Source organism: Petaurus breviceps, unplaced genomic scaffold (genome assembly GCF_028583685.1).
Source record: "Petaurus breviceps papuanus isolate PSGF00001 unplaced genomic scaffold, PetGlider_PUasm1.0 79, whole genome shotgun sequence".
In the NCBI taxonomy this organism is placed as follows: Eukaryota; Metazoa; Chordata; class Mammalia; order Diprotodontia; family Petauridae; genus Petaurus; species Petaurus breviceps.
In genome coordinates this window covers 604750-625402 of record NW_027186523.1, presented here as the reverse complement: position 1 = coordinate 625402, position 20653 = coordinate 604750, and the positions used below count along the sequence as shown (strand labels likewise).

At 36.8% G+C, this 20653-nt stretch overlaps 1 protein-coding gene across 1 annotated transcript in view; it reads left to right on the top strand.

The window, feature by feature from the left end:
* LOC138175778 (alpha-N-acetylneuraminide alpha-2,8-sialyltransferase) overlaps window positions 1–5185 on the top strand; it is a 135732-nt gene extending 130547 nt beyond the window's left edge. The window contains exon 6 of the mRNA XM_069106242.1: window positions 2042–5185. Within this exon, the coding sequence (XP_068962343.1) occupies window positions 2042–2528 (487 nt within the window). The 3' untranslated portion in view covers window positions 2529–5185. The remainder of the gene's footprint in view (window positions 1–2041) is intronic.
* The last annotated feature ends 15468 nt before the right edge of the window (window positions 5186–20653 follow it).

Sequence of the window (20653 nt, the reverse complement as noted above, 5' to 3'; positions counted from 1 at the left end):
ATATTCTAGCAGTCTTGAATGCTCTTCCTTTTTGGAGTCCCACCTAGGGTAGTACTAGAAGTCTAGAATATTGCATATATCTTTGAGAAATGCAGAAGGGCTTACCAGAGAGGGAAAAGTATTATGTTGACAATTTATGAGGTCAGCTGCAAATCTTTTATATTTTTATCAGGTTATATAAAACCCTGTCCTATATTCAATGTTTTGTTAATCTGAGTGCTTTCATGGAAACCGAAGTCCCTTTTACTTTTTGGGGGGAGAGCTAGACAAAAGTCAAATTCTTACATTCCCTAGGAAAAAGCTCAGGCTAAGCCAAACATGTAACTCTTGAGGAATTCCCCAAAATAAACCTGGTTTCTGTAAATCCTGAGCTTCAATTCTGGGTTACTGGTTACACTGGATAGTTATTCCTTATCAATAGAAGATTCCACATTCAGCCTATACCTGGCCTTCCATAAATCCAGTTTTTTTGCTTCAAATTTGAAGACACCTTTGGATCTTCCCATGGATTCTGTAACCAGTTTTGAACTTTTTATTAATGAGGAAGCTAGGTTATACACAGTGTGTGTTCGTATAAGGTAGAAAACATAAGACTTTGGATTAGAGGCTCTGGAACAGCTACTGTAGGGAAATTTACAATAGCCATGGCAAGAGCCCTCTTGAAGTTGAATAACAGAAATCATGAATTCAAGGACCAGGTATGTCTAGTCCTTGAAGTCTGATCGAATCTGCTTATACATTCTTCTAATATATCACTCATGCCTCTCAGAGATACCCTAAGAATGGAGAACTCTGAAGCACTAATACAACTTGAGAGAAGAGTGTATTCCAGTTGGTGTGTGGGTTTTATGCTTTCGCTAGCTGTCATAATAAATACAGCTTTAGATTTTTAGATCCTGACTGTTATATTCAGATACTCAACTTGTGTATATGACCTCATTGATTTGTATATTCCCCCCAGTTATGCAGATCTCAACTCATCCATGTTTTCTTACCCTGTGAGATGCTTGGCAAGCTAACAGTAATATCCAACAGGAAATCCTTGGATCTTGTGGATTTATAATTTGCAGTTTCAAAAATTCATGATTCAGTCTGTCCAATTCCTCCTAGGTGGTACTACCCCCTGTTTCCCAAAACTACCCTGTCTTCATCCTAAGCTTCTGCTACACTTGGCTACAGATGCCCTGAGTTAAGGCATACTCTCTTCATGAAACAGGAAATTAGCAGCAGATCATTGGAAGCACAGACATTGTTGTAAAGTTGTGAAGTGAAAGGAGGACTGATCTTGGGCTCAAGAGTTCTGATTTCAAATCCTAGAAGTCTTACTTACTGTGTGACCCCAGACAATGTCACCAAATAGTCAGTAAAGCCAAGTCATTTTTCATCCAATTCTCTCATGAGTAAAAAGGAAATAAGAACACTTGTACAGCTTACCTTGAAGAATTATTGGGAGGAAAGTACTCTAAGTACCATAGATATGAATTATTATTACTCAGGAGAGAAACATAGGCAGCTGTTTGAGGCAATTTGTGTTGGAAAAAAATTCTCTTTTGTGCATAAGTCATCATTATCGGTACATTATAGTATGCATCTAGTGCTCTGGGATCTCCAGAATTTTTCCCCTGGAAATAAGAAGAGTACACAAACACATATCATGGTAGCTTGAAAATTGGTAGTGTTTACTTAAAAAGGGCACTCTATTTCCCAATAATTTGGAATAAAAATGAATTCATGCAAATTCTTTTTGAAGGGAAACAGGATCTTACTATTTTTGTGCTCAGAGAAAATTATATATGAAAGTAAATTGAACATAAAAAATTGGATATGAGCCTGGAGATAATCTCACAAAAACTACCTCCACAAGTTCAAAGAGGATTTTACATTAAAAGGTTATTTTACAATCAAATGCGATTTATTTTAAAATTAATTACTAATCTAATCACTGGAACTACCACAAGACAAATGAAGTTGTTTGGATATTGTTGTGTTTGTTTCCCTTGTTGCTAAAATTGATTCTTTTATTTCTTTTTTTTGAAAACAGATTCCAGAACTTGCTTTGGTCCCGGAAGACATTTGTCGATGATATGAAAGCATATAACCACAGTTACATTTACATGCCTGCTTTTTCCATGAAAACAGGGACAGAGCCGTCTCTCCGGGTTTATTATACATTGGCAGATGTGGGTGCCAACCAAACAGTGCTTTTTGCCAATCCCAACTTTCTTCGTAGCATTGGTAAATTCTGGAAAAGTAGAGGAATTCATGCCAAGCGCTTATCTACAGGTCTTTTTCTTGTCAGCGCTGCCCTGGGCTTGTGTGAAGAAGTGACCATCTATGGCTTCTGGCCTTTCTCAATGGATCTGCAAGGGCAGTCTATTAGCCATCACTACTATGACAACGAGCTCCCTTATTCAGGTTTTCATGCTATGCCAGAGGAATTCCTTCAGCTTTGGTATCTTCATAAAATTGGAGTGCTAAAAATGCAGCTAGAACCATGTGAAGACCTCTCACTACAACCCACTTCCTAAGGACTAAGGCAGAGGAAGTGAATGGGTCAATGCAATGTTTTTAGTGATTGTATGTGAATATGCAGAAGGGAAAACACTCAGATTTATTTATGGATTTGCATAGATCACTTAAGAAAAAAAAAGAAACAAAATACTATGGTTTAAGCACTGACTTGGAGGCTTACCAGGAGATCATTCCTTCTGCAAATATTTTGTAGTTTGTTGTGGATTTTTGGCCAGTAAAACTCTGGAAGTCGGTTCTTGGGAAAGAAACAAAAAGCAGCACTTGCATAGTTCAAGTTCAGATGGTGTCATTCAATGAAGACCACGTTGATTTAGGATGAAGAACAATAAAGGAAATTTGGAAAATGGGAAGAGGGAATTTTAATGGTCATTGGCCAGTAATACTAACTGTACAGAAATCCATCTGACTCAAAACTGGTATTTAGAATTGTAGTTTTTACAAGGATTATTATTATTTTTTTTTGTCATTTGGGGTTATGTGGGGTGGGGAGGTAGGGGGGAGAAGAAGTTGTGTGTGAGTAAAATAATACTGTATTCTGTAATAACAGTCCAAAATGCCATAGCTTATTGTTGTGATTGTTTTTTAAAATACTATGTCTGTAATCACTTTTTTTTCAAATGAAGGATTACCCACTTTTGCCAAGTATTTAGACAATGTGAAACCCTGGTAAATTGGAACTATTTAAGAAACCTCTCTGGGTATCCAGATTACATCTTCTCTCTCTTTTCTGCTTCTCCCTCAGTAATCTGAATAATTTGGGTAATAGCTGCAACTTTAAAATTATGTAATTGTGTCCATGTTAACTTGTCATTGTTTTGTTACTATAAAGAGACCACATATATAAATGCAGTATTTTCCAAATTTGTTATAATCTTGTTCAGAATTTGATGTTCAGATATGTATTAAAGTGGGATCATAACAGTATTTAAGTTTAGTATTTCCCTAGGAATATACCCTATAAAGCAAGGTAGAATAATCTTCTTCATATACATACATACTTACACATCCCCTCATACACAAAATTGCCAGTTTGTTAGGGCCAAAATTTATAACCAGTGAGGGATTTCAATAAAATCCACCACATGTCAGCTTGCCACACTCTAGTTTTTAAATAATCATAGCTTGCTCTCTGTTTTCCACTTTGCTAATACAGTTATCCCTTCACCATTGCAGCTGGATTGGGATAAGAAATGAAATGGGAATTTTGGGGGTTTGTGGAAGCCACTGATGACACGTGAAAGGCCAGCAGATGACACAGAAAAAGTTTAAAAATCAGAAATGTATGAAATATATGGATAGTATTATATAATATCAACATATTCTATCTTTTAGTACCATAACAATTCAAACTTCTTCTCTGGTACAAAAATTTTACATGGATTTTCCAGATTGTAGGGGTACTATGCTCCTAAACCCCTGCATTGTGGAAGGGATAACTGCATAGAAAGAAACCCAATTCCTAGCCCACAAAAGATTACCTAGAGTAAGAACAGTCTTCTCCATCCATACCCAGTATCTCCTGCATGGATATTACTGTTCTGTGTGACACAAAGCCTCCTATGAAAAGGGGCCCCTAGTGTTTTCATTGTAAGCAAGCCTTTTCATTTGTTTTAATGGGGAGTAAGGACATTCATTATGGAATGAGAAAGATCTGCATGATTAGGAGGAATACCCACACTGAAGAGAGATCATAGGAACACACACTCTGAAATGATCAAATTCTTTATGTAAAACCCCCAACAAATAAAAATTTAGATGACAAAAATTTAAATGACCAGGTCATAAAAATATTTTGATGGATAAAATGTCAGAACAAAATATGCTTTTGTTAATTCATGTCATTAACAAATAAGAAACAGTTTTAAAGGGGAAAGAATGGAATAGTCAAAATGAGAACTGGGGTGTTTAAAATGTGATTGGTTGTCAGAATCCACTTATATTTATTGTCAGTAGGTTATTTTAAAGAGACTTGAGAATATTGGTTAATACCAGAATCCACATTTCTTTTTTGACCCCATATGTCAGAATAGTGTCAAAAACTTAATTCTGTTAAACTTTGGTAAATGTTTAGTACACATGCTAGCCTGAATATATCTACTCTTCCAAACTACAAACTACTCAGCAATTACCATTAGGAAACATAACATGTCTAAGTATATGTACCATTAAATTATATGAATTCTAAATGGAGAAATACATACAAAAGTTATAAGATGTATGTATCTAAATTAATGACGTGATTAAAAAAAAGCCCCACCTTATCAATAGTTTGTTTAGAATCTGTCTGACCATCCATCTTACAGCATTCAAGGAATGTCACCTTTTATTATGTAACTCCTGATGGTTATTTGTTATAGACACATACAGTTTTCTCCCAGGAGTTTATGTAGTCCTATCTACTCTGTGTGGATTCTAGAGGACCAAAGAAAAAAACATTTTTTTTTTTTTGCTTTTTTTTGGAGGAGTGAAGGTAGGGCAATTGGGGTTAATTTAAGTGACTTGCCCACGGTCACACAGCTAGTGTTTTGTGTTAAGTGTCTGGTTAGATTTAAACTCAGGTCCTCCTGACTCCAGGGCCAGTGCTCTATTCACTGTGCCACCTTGCTGCCCCCGAAAAATGCATCTTTTAAATAAATATGTTATATGCTACAACTTTATTATTGAAGCTGAATTCTGTGAATTGTTTGTTGAACTAGTTTGCTCTATAGTTATACTTCTTACATAGTTCTTTATTGAGACTTAGTTTGCCTTCTTTCTTAGTGCAGAATGGAAATAGCACAAGGGGGATAAATGCTAAACTCCCAACCAAATAAGAAATCTTTGTTCTTAAGAACTTTAAGTTCATGCCTTCTACTCTGCTCCATGTTTGATCTATTAGATTTTATAGAATAACATGCCCATCATTCATAAGAGATTAGTTCTAAAACAGACAGAACTTTCAATAAAATAGAATTTCAGCACTTTTGACGGTCAGACAGCAAAGGACATCATCATTTAATAGCAATTTACTTTTTCAAGTTTATTTTTGAATCACATAAACAAGATTGTACTTTATTTTTAATAGGGAATGGAAAATAAGAATACTTATGTCTTGTATGACTTTTATTTTCCTTTAAAATCATCTAGAAATACACAAGCTTGCAAATAGCCATTGTTACATGTATCTAAAGGATTTTTCATTATATCAGCTTTGCATCTGACATGTTGACAATGCCTATAAAATGTAATTTTCACACTAGAATCCAGTTCCATAGAGTCAGCTTTCAATTGTCTACACTAATGCAAGGATGTTTAAATAACTTATGCTTGACTTGGGAATAGATAATAATAGTTGTTCCCAAATAACATAGCATTTTGGTCCATTTGACCACCCCAACAACCCTGTGAGATAGGTCATGGAAGTAGTAGTATTTCCTTTTAACAGATGAATTAACTGACACAGATAAAGGTTAAAGTGACTTACCTAATGTCTCAAACCCAGGTCTTCTAACTCTGCTATATTAGACTGTATACAGTTTATAAGAAATTAATTTCCTAATTCATATTTTTCCTTCAACTAACTTAAAATGACATTTCCCAGATTTTTAATTGCTGAAGCCTAAGAGAGAGAGTCCAGATGCCTGATGGGAAATAAATGGAAACTTCTCCAGTATTCAAAATTTACCACAAAAATTCCAAAGAGTACATAATCTATATAGTTGCTTGAGATGAGACTGAACATGGAAGACACCAATAGGTATACTATAATTTCTTTTTGTCTAGAGCTCTGAAGTTCCATAATTTTAAAATCTGTCATTAAGCAATCCTTTTCTTTCATTGGGGAGTAATTATCTAGGGTCTGGTTTTCTGTATATGGGTATCTTGAATTTTGTGTTTTTTAACTGTTATATACCATGTTGGTCAAGATTAAGTATTTCTGAGGAAAGTTAATGCTGTTACAAATATTAGAAATTTCTCTAGCCTACCCCAAAGTGCATTCATGTCAAAAACATTTACCAAGAACCTGTTATATGCAACACATTAATCGAGATGAGTGAGACATGATTCCTTCAGGAGTTTATAACCTAGTTGGAATATATGTATGTGTGTAAATGTATATACAATATACATACACACATACCCATATATATTTATACATACATATATTATATATATATATGCAGATATGTGCCCAATTGATATATTTATGTCTATATGACTTTCTACCATACATGGGACAAAAAAATGTGTAAGATCCATCACAAGTAGGATAACAGGGACAGAAGTATCTAGAAAGGTTTGTGAGAATTGGAGGAGGGCTGAAACTTCATTTTCCACCCTTTAAAATGGAAGATTATTGCCAATGGTCTATGACTTATAGGAAAGTCATAATTTTGAGCAGTTCTAAGTCAGGGGTTTGACTTGGAAATTCCTGGAGGCAAGATGGGCAGGAAAATGAAAACCTTCTTATCTGCCACTGGAATTAGGTGTCTTAAATATGTAGGTAATTTTTTCATAATTGTTATAACTTGTGGGCTAAGTTGATGTTTCATTCAATTGGATTTTCTTGCTCACTACATTTTGTGAAAGCAGCAGTCAGTACATTTATTTCTATATAGCCTCCATGGAAATATTGTGGACTGGTCCCGAAAGATTCACAGAAGTAAGGGATGGTGTATGTTAGGTCATATTATGAAAAGATGCTTAGTTTTAAGAAATTTCATTCAAGAAATTTAATGTGAATTTTGTAAGTGTGTATTTGTTATTGTCTTGTCTCCTAAAATTAGAAAGCAGGAAAGCAGTATGTAACTGTATGCTATCATTTGAGGACTGGTATTGCCATTTGGACAGTTACCATTTGGTAACTCTCAGAATGTTGTGTTCATATGAATACAATATCATCACTAGTTGCCATTACCATGAGGAAAACTGACAAATTTCATTTCACATATGCAAATGCTCTACAGGTTATTGTATCATTTCTCCTTAAGGTAAAATAATATTTTTACCCATTCTTCTCTGATTTATAAAGAGGAAGTAGTCACTGTGACATGACCAACCTGTATTGTCTATATAAAGCTGATTGTCTTTAAGTAATACATGTTTGTTGAATTAAATTTGAGTATGTACTGTGATCTTTTCAAAAGTTTAGACGAGGAAGTGTGTTTTGCTATTGTTGATTTTGCCTACCTCTTTTTGTGTTGTTATTGAAATGCATATTGTACAAAGATCATTGCTGCCTTTGCTTTTCTCATTGAATTTGGGGTTGGGGAGGGAGGAAAGGAAATAATAAAGAGCTGTCTGGGACATTAGCTATATCATCTACATTGAACAATCCTCTCATTCCTGCCTCAAGATTTCTAGAATGATTCCTATTAAATCCATGTATTTCCAATTGACATAGATTCACCAGGTGCAGAAAAAAATGGAGATAACACATAATACTCATATCTTTCCCATGTCTTAAAGTCAACAATAGAACTCATTGTACTACCTACTAAATCCCCCCTTTTCCAATTTTTTTTCCATTCATTTTGATGGTACCATCACCTTTGCAGCTACACACATTCACCAAGTTGAAATTGTTGTTGACTTTTCCCTCTCCCTCACCTCAACCTTCCATTTCCAGTTAGTTGCCAAGTCATGTCTTTCTACCTAAACCTTTCTTACATCCATCACCTTTCTTTGTAATCACATAACTGACATGCATCACCTGATCTATTGCAACAGTCATAATCAATCTTCTTACTTTTACTCTTCCCTCTCTAATTCATCCTTCACACAACTGGAAAAAATTACTTCTTAAGGTATAGTTTATGGGCCACATATTTAGATCTTATTATAAGGGAGCGTGCCACTCATTTGTTTTAAAATATTCAAAGGCTTTCTATTTCCGGTTATTCTGGTACTCCAAGCCCTCTGCAATCTGGTTCCAACTTAGCCATTCCGTGCATATTTCACATTGCTTCCCTTTACACACTCTACATTTCTGCTAAACTGATTTGCTAGCTGTTTCACAAATTCAGCATCCCCTCTCCAACCCCTATTCTTTGGCATAAGCTCTCACCCACATCTGGATGACAATCCCTACCCACTTCTACCTCTAAGAATCTTCAGACTCCTTCAAGGCTTACCTTACCTTAGATGCCACCTACTATATGAAGTCTTTCCTGATTCTCTAACTCTCCAAATGCTAGTGTTCTCTCCACCCCCTTATCATTTGCTTCTCTATCCATTAGATCGTGAGATGGGCTCCTCGACCATAGGGGTTGTGTTTTTGCTTTCTTTGTATCCTGAAAGCTCAGCATAGTGCTTGGCACATACCAAATCCTTAAATACTTTTTGACTGACTGAATAATAGAATGTGAGCTCCTTGAGAGTAGAGATTGTTTCATTTTTTTTTGTCCTTGACACAGTATCTTGTGTATAGCAATTATTTGATAATTGTTGAATTGAGTTAAATTAAGTGAAATGGAGAGTTGAGGTAATCTCTCACATAAAGCAACACAATCTGGTTTCACTTGAAGTATTAGGAGGCAATGCTTTCGAGGGACTTGAATCGTCTAATTCCTTGCCTTATTATGTTCTCCACTTTATTTAAACATATTTAGGAACAATTTTAAAGTAAATTTATAGTAGTAAGATAAGAGTTTGAAAAAAAGAAATTAAAACTTCTGACACAAAAAAGAAAATAATAATGGTCCAGAATAAAAATTTACTTTTTAAACACACACACCATTCAGCACAAATTATACAGTATAATACACATGAGTGGTTACAAAGCCTGGGTCCCCAGACAATGATAGTTAAGCTGCCTAGAATAGATGAGATAATGATAATTGAGATGGTTGGTTAGTTGTTGTCCTTTGTTCTTGAAAAGGACCAAACTGACATCACCATGTTGGAGTCAATTGAGTACAGAAAGAATGAAGAGGAAAAGGAAGAGGTCAGCATTTCTGATTCCCTCTGATCCAGATAATTCTTGGGTTACATTTATACCCATAAAGAAAAAGGAGGCATTTGGCAAGGGCTGCATCCTTTTTTTCAGATTCTAGCTAACCTTACATGACTTTTCATGATTTCCTTGTATATACCAAGGTCAGACTAATCCCTTTTTTGAAGGGGTGGTGGTGGTCAAGACCAGTTATTTCATTGCTATATGGAAGTTCTGGTTAGGATAACATCTCTCCCAATGAATATTTGGAAAATGTTCTGTAAAATTCTCAGAGAGTTGCCTGACTAGGGGTTGGGGTAGGGGTGGTGGGCATTGAGAAGTTAAATGGTTTGCCAAAGGTTAGACAGTATTATTTGTCAAAGCCAGAATTGAACACACCTGCTCTTACTGACCCTCAGGATAGCTCTTTATCCATTACTCCATAATGCAACTCTCATTGTGATAATAGTTATTAGCATACCATAAACTGAATGGTTAATATTAAGCCAATACTCTCTAAATTTAGCTGAAGTAGGTATTGGTTATAAATAAAGTGTTTCTCAGAGCTGTGGATGTCTCTAATAGCAGTATGTAAAGATCTTCTGAAGTTGTAAAATTGTTCCAGAGGACAGAAGCCCTATGATTTTCAGGAGCTACTTGATCAGGAGCTATAGGAAGATTTGCAGACTAAGAGAGCTATGATATATGATTGCTCCTAGAGTCCTCCATACTTACAGCAACATCCTGTGATTTGAACTCCTTTCAGAAAGGGAATGAATTTATTAAACTAAAGGCAATCCCCTTCTCATTCAAATACCACTCCCACCCAAATAACTTCCAGTAATAGCATAGTGTAAAGTCAGCGTCTCTTGTTACCCATATCATGGCTTTAATCCCTTGCCACTCTCCCAGATTCAGAGGCCATATACAAGATCCCCTTCTCTCTTCCAGATACAATGCACAGGAAATCCTCCTTATCTTATACTATGCCATTTATACCTTTATCCAAGAAATTTATTCAAACTGCTATATAGTCCCCAAGTGACTTAAAACCATTCTTTGGGTCTAGCAATTCAAGCAGTTCCAAATCCACTTAATTCTAACACTGTCTAACCTAAATCTCTGAATATTTTCTTCAAAAATCTCATGAGATGTGGCCATTCATTTTGCCTAACATGTTTTCATTATTACACAGCAGAGTTCCTTGGGATTGGGGGTGTTATTACTGGGAAGCGACAGTAATTTTTTTCATTATTAATATATTTTTATTCATTTTACTAAACCTTTCCCAATCCTATGCTAAAAAAAATTAACATTCATTTTTAAAAATTTTGAATTCCAAATTCTCTCCCTCCCTCTCATCTTGTTCCACCCTTTGATAAAGGCAAGCAGTATAATATCAATTATACATGTGAAGTTCATGAAAAAATATATGAAATTATAGTAGTTTTAAAAAGTCAATAAAATATTTTTAAAAGAATATAATCCCAGTTACTTTATCACATGCTTTGATCAAATCTGGGTAAAATTTCATTACAGGAGACATCTAATCTACCAGTCTATTAACTGTTAACAAAAGACACAAGAGTAGTACGACCTGTTCTTGATGACGTCTCATTGGCTTTTTTTGATCAGAGCTCCCTTTTCTAGATATTTATTGGCTGGTTATTTCTTGTATAATATGCTTTCTAATTATCATCTTTAGCAAAGAAAAAAAGCAAACTAGGAGTTGGGTCTTTTTCTCTGTCATCTGCAAACTGCCTGTTGGGCATATTTACCCAGATGCCCCCTGTAGACATCTCAAATTCAACAGGCCCCCAACGAAACTCATCTTCTCTTCCTGTTTTTCCACTTATAATGCACTCTATTCAGCTTTGTAACCTCAGGGGCATCCACCACTCTTCAATCTTTCTCACTGGCCCTCCAAAATCTAACTAATTTGTTGCCAAGTCTTATTGATTCTTCAACTTTCTCTCTCTTTCTCCCCCCTCATGTACACACACCACTTCACCTTCTCCTCTCACATAGTCATCACCTATCCACTTCTCACCTGGACTTTTAAAATATTTTCCTGATTGGTTCCCCTCCAGTCCCTCCCTCCCTTGCCTTGCCATATCCTGCACATTTCTGCCAAATTCATATTCTTAAAGCATAGATGTGATGGACTCTGTGACCCCTCTGCTTAGGAAGTGCTTAATGGCTTCCTTAGTTCCCTGGGATAAAATACAAACTTCCCCGCTTTGTAGTTAAAAGCTTTCACAATTTGGTTCCAACCTCTTTCCAGACAGATCACAGTGCGGGGTCACTCACAGATCACATTTCCTCCCACTCAGTCTACCTTCCAGTAAACTGGCCAACACAATCGCTGTTCTTCATTACAATAAGGCTATGTCCCAAAGTGGTGTGTCAGAGCTAACTGGTATCGATTTATGAGAGCTGATAGTTAAATTTTGGTGTGAGCATTTGTACCTCAGAAACTGGCAAATACTACAAATCAGGGTTTAATCTAGTGTTATAATGAATTTTTGAATTAAGAAAGTGGTGGGGAAATGTTAATAATGCAGATTAAACTTAAAAGTATGTTGTACATATATTTGGGGGGAGGAGGGAGAAAGCTGATTATTAAACACTTATCAACATACTCCTGATCTTCCACTGACATGAATTTGAACCATGCCTGAAATGTCATTTCTTACCTTAACTCTACAGACCTCCTGTTTTCCTTTAAAGCACACCTCCTACAAGTGGCCTTTCCTGATCCTACCAGTTGTTAATGCTGCCAACCCATCCCCCATGATATTACTTTGTATTTATTCTGGTATGTTTTGTATATACTTATCTATGCATATGTGGTTCCCCATGTCACCTTCAGTAGAATGTGAACTCCTTGGGAGTAGAGCCCTTTTGGTTTTTGTCTTTGTATCTTCAAAGTCTAACAAAATGTCTGGCACATAGTAGGTGCTCAATAAATGTTTGTTAAATTAAATCTGTTTCCTCATCCTAGCCCTTCTTTCCCCCAAATGCTAAAAGATATTGAATGGTGGTCATGGTCCCATGTTATGGGAATGGGAATTTGAAGATCTTCTCTACCCCTTGGCCCTTTGATAAGCTTAGGTGACTCTGAGAACCTTTTTTCATTTGAAAATATATTCTGCCCCCTAATAGGCTGAATGTGGTCACATGGAGCCAGTGATGGGAGGCTTGTTTTTCAGGAATGCCCACACCTTGTTGCTTTGTGATTGGGTAATGGGTCAAGAGGGTTGTGACATTCTATGAGCCGGGAGAAGGCTATATATACTCTGATGTGAGGTTTTGCTTTGGGGCTCACTTTGAAAAGAGCTGTGTGATTCGACCAGACAAAACTCTGGGCAGCTGTTGAGCCCCCTGGCTTCGAAAACCCAGATGTTGGTGCTTCCCTCTCTGGCAACTGACTAGGTATGGATATAATGGTCAGAGAGTTGGGAGCCTGCCTGCTGATCTGTTTCTCTGCTTGTAACTTGTTTGTATTCTCTGAAGTTCGGGGTGCTGACCTTTCCCCCCCGAACTAGGTAAATAACATATGTTTGATTAAAGTAAGATTGTTAACCCATTTTGAGTTGCTTTCCTTCAGAAAAGCAGATATAAGAACCTGTGCTGGCAGCTACCCTGGGTATGCTAGGGTTTTTACTGTTACATCTCATTAAGATCAAAACATCAGAGAGCAGAGCTAGAAGGGATTTGAGAAATAAACTAATCCCACTCCTCATTTTACAGATAATCTGAAGCCCAAGGAGGTTAAGTGACTTGTATGAAAACCAGAATGATAGTAACAGTGACAGACTGATGATGGTGACAAAGATGATGATAAGGCTGATAATGTCTCATTTCGAGACAACCCTCAGGCTTGAAGGCTATGTCATCAAAGTATTAATTTGACTAATTTGGCAGGTCCCACCAAACTGAAGAGTTTTCGTGTATAGAAGTGGTCATTACCATGTAATAGGACCATTCAAAGACCAGCCCAGCTGAGTTGTAGAGACTAACATCATAGCCACATGAAATTTTTTGTTTTTCTTTTTGACCAGAGCAACCCTTGAAAACTACCTACTAAATTTAATCATGATCTGTATCAGGGTGACAACTCAGTTAACTTATTGCCCTTTAGGTTTAGAAAATGTAAATTCTCCTTGTGTGGAGACTTGAAATTGCTTAGATAGCTTTTTACCTCTGAGTGATGGGGCCCTACCCCCACAGGAAGCAGCCCTGAATAATCTCAGTCATTTGGCCCCAGAAGAAAACCCAGGCCCAAAGAATTGAGGTATGTGTTGAGTTTCTAGACCTGTGCAGGGCTACTGATATGGAAAGAAGGCACAGCAGTGAAAATGTAACAGTCCTTTCCCCGCAAGTATCTTATTTTCCACAAGGGGAGAATTCATGTGCAATGCAAGTATTTACATGATAGATACAAAATAAAACAAGGCAACTTTTTTGGGGTGGGAGGGGTGGGGGGGGAGGGTGGCACCTGCAGCTGGGAGAAGGGACTGGAAGAAGATTCTAAGCTCCTCGAAGGCAGGGACTGTCTTTTGCCTCTTTGTATCTCTAGATCTTTGCTCAGTGCCTGGCACTTAATAAATATTTATTGATTCATTGATCATGTAAGAGGTGGCATTTGAGATAAGCTTTGAAAGAAGCAATTGGGTAACTCAGAGATGGAAGTGAGAAAGAGTTCAGAGAGAGGCAGGACAGGGAGTGTCAGGTGAGAAATAGTAAGAATAGGAAAGAATGCAGAGACGGTAGGATATGTTTGATAATCCAACAAAGAAAACTAAGAAGGGCCAACCAGATAGGGAGGAAGAGAAACAAGTGTCATGAAAACCCGGGGGATAGAGCCTATCCAGTAGGAGGGTGTGGTCAACAGCATCAAAAGCTGTGGAATGATCCAGAAGGATATAGACTGAAAAAAGGTCATCAAATTTAACAATTAAGAAATCACAGATATATTTAGTAATCATGTTTCATTGTTTGTGGTACCTTTAAGCATAATACCATTTCCCTATTTATCTATCTTAACATGCTTGCAACTTAAAAAAAATTATCTGATGCATAGTAAATTTTTATTTTGCTTATGTCTTCACATTTTAAACGGCAGCAAATGTATGCAACCAATTGCTCAGTTTTGCTTTCTTATCCATTTTGTCATTTTCCTTTTGTGTGTGTGTGTGTGGGGGGGGAGAAGCTAATCCATTCCCACTCTGCAATTTTTAATTGTTTTATTTCTTTAATTTAATTCATTTGTGTTTCTTGCCCACTTTATTCTTCTCTCTTTTTAAGAATTATTTGGTCTCAGTGATTACTTTCATTTACACTACTTTGATCCCACTCTCACCTAGTTCTCCAGAATGGTAAAGACACTTAAGAAACTACTGCCCTGTCTCTTTTCAAACTCAAGTCAGGTGGATGTGAAACTCTAGCTGCTAAATTTCTTTCTGTCTACATCAATTGCAGCTGTATTGATCTATACATGAGAGGAAAACAGGTTTTAGTCTATGGAATATCAACTCATTTCTTCTTCCTTTTTTTACTGCTTATTTACCTCCCTCCCCCCCCCCCCCAATACTTGACCCTATGGTTTAGTAGGCTGCTAAATGATCCTCTTTTATTCCCTCTTCTGATCTCAGCCCACATGATAGGTCTTTTCCCTAGAAAAGCATGAATTTTTTAATTTCATTGCCTTATCTTTTCTTGGTTTCTGTCCTTTACTTTTCTTGTGTTCTCCCATTTGAAATGTTTAAATGTGCACAAGTCTCCTCACCTTTGGTTTTTTTTTATAGTAATGACTCAAATCCCTTTCTCTTTTTTAAAGTCCATGTTTTTCGTTGACTAAATTTTTAGGCTCAGCTTTGAAAGAAATATTGAGGTATAACCTGATCTCCTTTGTTTTTTTAAGTATAACATTAATGTCTCTTCTTTGATTTCTCACAAGAGAAGGTTACTTCTGGCATATTTATATTTATTTTCCTTAATAGCTGAAGTCAGGACAAGGCTGCCTGCAAAATTTGTTGTTTGACATTGAAAGTCTGACAATTAACCACTATATTCTTTGATCATTTCAACATGGATTTTATCTCTGATAGTGACATGCTGATTCTATAGGTCTTTACTTTGCCCTCAATTTCCAAAACATGTGCCAGTTTTCTTCCATTATTTACTGACATAATAAGCAATTAGTAATATTTATTGACTTACTAAAGTTTGATATTTAGGAATTTTAATTTATCTTATTTTTTGAGAGATACATTATCTTTGAATTATCACTGCTCATCTTATCTTCAGGGTCAGTAGTTTTGGATTGTAAAAACTCATTCATTTGGGTGGCCAGATGGCTCAGTGAATTAGAGCACCAGCACTGGAATCAGGAGGACCTGAGTTCAAATTTGAATGCAGACACTTCACATTTACTAGTTGTATGATGTTGGGCAAGTCACTTAACCCCAACTCCCTGCCTTCCCCCCTCCAAAAAGCAAAAAAAAAAAAAAGCCAAAAACAATACTCATTTGTCCTTTCAATGTTGTGTCTTTTGATTCTGTTCTGTCCATCTTTTCCATCTCTATATTTTGAATCCCCAAACTATCATTCCCTTTTCCCCAACCCTACTGTTTTAGACAGATTATTCATTATATGTTCTAAGTCATTTACTTCCTCATTTGTCTTAGTGAGTTCTTGTTTGAGAAGCCTAGTTTCTGCCCTAATTTCTGCCTTAATTTTCATCTTAATTTATTCATTTGATTTTTATTACTTTATTTCTCTTCTTGGTGATCACAGCATTCCTTGCCTTTGGGGTCAGAAAGTCTTGAAGAATTTATTGACTTCTTTTTCTTTTCTTTTATTTAAACACCGAGAGTTTTGGAATTCACTTTCTTAGATTGTACAATATTATTAAACATGGTGTGAACTCTTTTAGATTGTTCATTTTCTTTTCTCTTTAAGCTGTTGGCCTATCTACTTGGGGATTATACCCAACTTTTCTCTCACATCTTTCTTGCCTTCCTTACTCTTCTGTGCTAGGTAGTTTTGTACCAGGCTCCCTTGCTATTTTCCCCCTTCTTGATTCACTGCCACCTATTTTCTCCTATTTATACAAGCACAATTGCTCAGGATCTTCAATGACCCACTCATATTGAAAAGTTTGCCCATGAGCAGAGGGTGGGTGGGTGGAGTAAGTGGGATCCGTGCTGTATGGAGAATGTGGCCATAACCAGATCATCAGCTACTGACTTCTCCCTCAGTAAAGAATCTTCCTCCCATAGGCAGTTCAGCACTTTGGAGCATCTCCTTCCACCACAGTTGCCCTCCTTTCTATCACAGAGCTGAGTCTGTGCTTATTGAGAGATGCCAAGGAGTCAGACAGCTAAGACATAACAACATAGAAACCACTACACTCAATGCTTAAAATGCAGATCTATCAGACTCAATCATGGCAGGCACATGGAACACCATGCTTGGCAGACTCAGGGCAATTAGAACACTGGGTACTTCACACCCTCTGCTATCATTTGAGAGGGTTTTTTTTTTCTTTTTACTTTGCAGAGAATGTTTTCCTATCTTTTCTTCTTGTTATAATTTTAATAACTTCATATGGTTCATTCTTTATTATTTTGAACGGTTTGGGGTGGGAATTGCACTAAAAAGTAAGTACTTTGCTCAGCAATCTTGTCAGAGGTCTTTCAGTTTATTATTTAAATCTGTCAAATCGATATTTTTAGTACTATAAATTTCAGAACCAGAGTCATGACATGCTTCTTAAAACTTATTATCATAGAATATCAAAACAAGTAAACCAATATAATAGAATATCTGATGTTAGAGTATTTAGAATTTAGCAGAGGAATAGGAAATTACCCATTTATAATCTGTACTAATCTTTCTTTAATGTAGGATCCCAGACTGACAGGATTCTCGGCAGCTATGGCACAATCCACTAGGGGGCGACCAAAACACAGCTTTACACCATACAGCCTATTTCTAATGGTAGTAATGGCTTATATTTATATTGAGATACAAACAGTGTTGTGGAGTCCGTAGAAGGGGAAAAATAACTTCCCGTTGGAGCATCAGTCTTCATGATTGTGTATTTTTTGAAAGCATCTTACTTAACACACCTACAATGTCTTAATCAAATTGTTAATCTGGAATAGGGGTAGGTAACATGAAAGGTCTTACTGGTATTTACCTAGTCCTCACTGTTATGAACTTTTGACTTTTCCTTTCCTGTCCTATTTCCTCTCTTCTACTTTTCTTCTCCAATTTCCTTTCTCCTGCATTTTTTTCATTGCCTCTACCTACTTTTTTGTTTAATTGTCAACTCTCAGGATCATTTCTTAACCTTGCTGGTACAGGGCCATCTCCAGTCATACTGATCTGTATCTTGTCACTGGACCCAGATGGCCCTGGAGGAGAAAGTGAGGCTGGTGACTTTGCACAGTCCTCTCTCACTTAAATTCAATTCACTTGCATATCATGGCATCACCTCCCTGAAGTCATGGTCGTGTTTGAGAATGAAGGACAAACAAAACCTTTGTGAGTAGTAGTAGGAGCTGCCCACTGGGGACCCAACAGAGCTGGCCATTTGGGCAACACAGCTCCTTCCTTCCTTCCTTCCTTCCTTCCTTCCTTCCTTCCTTCCTTCCTTTCTTTCTTTCTTTCTTCCCTGTCTGGGCCTTTACTATCTCTACATAACCTATGCCCCTCATCTCTGTAGATTTTAGAGCTGATGTTTTCTCAGGAGCCACAGGCATATTTTAGGATTCCTTATATACCTGGAAACATTTATATCTCTGGCTTTTATGTATATCATCTCCCTTTCCCAATTGTTCTTAGCATTAGAACTTTTAAAAATTTATCATTTATTTTAAAGCACGAATATCTTAATGTTCTGGTGAATCTGTAATCTCATTTATGTGGATGCTCCTTCCATGGGTAAATATCTCAAACTATCCAAGCCTGTCCATCCTATGTGCTTTTTTTCCATTTCCTTTCATACACTATAGGACGTCCATCTAATGTACTGGGGGGCCTTCCTTTCGCTCATTGTACAAGGGCTATCTATCATACATCTCTTGCACTTACTAAGTAATCAGCCTATCTTTTTCCCCCAAGGTCATTTATTTCTCTCTTAATGTCTTTTAAAATGCTTTACTTGTATAATTCTTTTTTAATGTATTCCAGCCTGTTAATTCCCATGACATGTTTTTCAATTGCCTTTTAAGTGACTCATCTTCAAAGACAATTATCCCATGTCTGGAAGCCATACAAAATCACCAGAAGGAAAAAAATCAGCCTTAAATATGACTATGAAACAAAAAATCTCCAATTTTTTTGTAACTCATTGCAACAGAAGCCAGAAAAATCCAATAACTGCCTCAGTCAACAAATAATTCATTTATTTGCCAAAGGGAGAGACATGACAACCAAGGGAAATATGGATTTAGAAGACAAATTGATCTATATAACAACACAGAATAGAGTAGCAGAAGATAATTAGCACTTTTACCTCATAAAACAACCCCCAAAAAAGCAATGGAGGAAAAGGCAAATTTCCAAAAAGCTTATTGTGAGACTACTGAGCCATATCATCATAGGAACATTAAAATATAAAAATGTCCAGAAAACAACAAGTAGATGGAAAATAGAATATATTTATCATCATCTCTCTAATCTATTTCTATAATCAATAAAAATGGAACATCACATCTAGAGTCTAAACAACTAAGTCCTTGGTGTCCCATATGAGAATGGAATGAAGTTGGAAAAAGTAGCTGAGTCAAATGAACTTTGTGACTTCCTCGAGTGTATTGGGGGATTAATCCAACCCAGTGAACATTTATTAAGCACCTACTACATGTCAGGCAGTATGCTAAGCTCTAGAGATACAATTAAAAAAAGAAAGATATTCCTTGTCATAAGGAGTTTACAATTTAAAATGGGAGGCAACATACAAAGGGAGGCAGGAAACTGGGGGGACACAAGAGTTGGTAGACAGTGTGAAGACATCTTGTTCTGTGAAGCTGAAACTAGGCAGGGCTGCAGATGGAAAGTGAAGGGAGCTTCGAGTTCAGTTTCTGCCCTCTATAAAGGAAGGCATTGGGAGGAGTCTGGTATTCTACCCTCTAGGCCTCTAATAGAGGGGAGAGGAAGCTAAGGGAGTTGGTGTCAATCAAGGCTTAAGTTATGGTGGTGAGTTTACAAGTGATGAACTTATCCTGGGAGGGACATCTTGTTACATGGAGAACAGAAGACGAGCAATCCCAGCTATACTTATTATGAACAAAAGTGAATTCTATAATCTAGCATTAGGTACCAGGGAAGGCAGAAGTTACTCTTGGGCAGGTGGTTATAGTACAGTGTATCTAAAGAGCCAGTCAGTCCTATTTGAGAGCATTTAGAGTTGCTGTCTAAAGTTCTTTACAGATCTCAATCCTAGGAAATTCCTAAGGGAAGTCCAAGGACTTTAAAAGATTTTCTAGACCTATCCAATGTAGGTATCAATATATAGATAGTAAAAAGTTTTGTTGTAGCCTCAAAAGGCTTAGAGCTGGCCAATGACTAGAGTAATCTAAATGAAGTTGACACTAAAAGGCAACTGAACTAAGATTAAAAGCAATTACCAGTAAAACCTGAGAATAGGTCATGAGGTTACTTTCTCAGTAGAGAGGTGGTCTATGACTATGAGTACCAAATTTTGCAACCACAGTCAGAGGTGCTAAGGGCGTAAGTTGGTTTTGCTGAACTTTTTCTTTAAAGTGAGTGTAGCAGGGGACTAGCCAATGAGACCCAGCCTTTATGAACATGTGTAGCATGCTTACCTTAATATAGTCCACTAAATGAATTTCAGAGAATGCTCAGTTATTCTTTGACTGTTTCTGTGCATTTACCAGTAGAGCAAGCCCTCATTTTTTTTCCTGGTGGTGAAAAAGGAGGAAGGCCTCTGAGTGAGAAGGAGCTTTCTTATCAATAGCCAGTATAAAGCTACAAGGACATGGCTGTCTTGTTAGAGAGAGAGGTTGCTCCTGTGCCAATGGCCTCCTTATACCCAGTTTGCCAGAAGCTATGAGCACATGGCACTGTTGTAGCTATTCTTTCCTAATTTAAGTGAAGAATGGAATCAAGGCAAAATACACTAGATTTTGACCTTGTGGACTTCAAAACATTGGGAGAGCCCCAGGGGGCTGG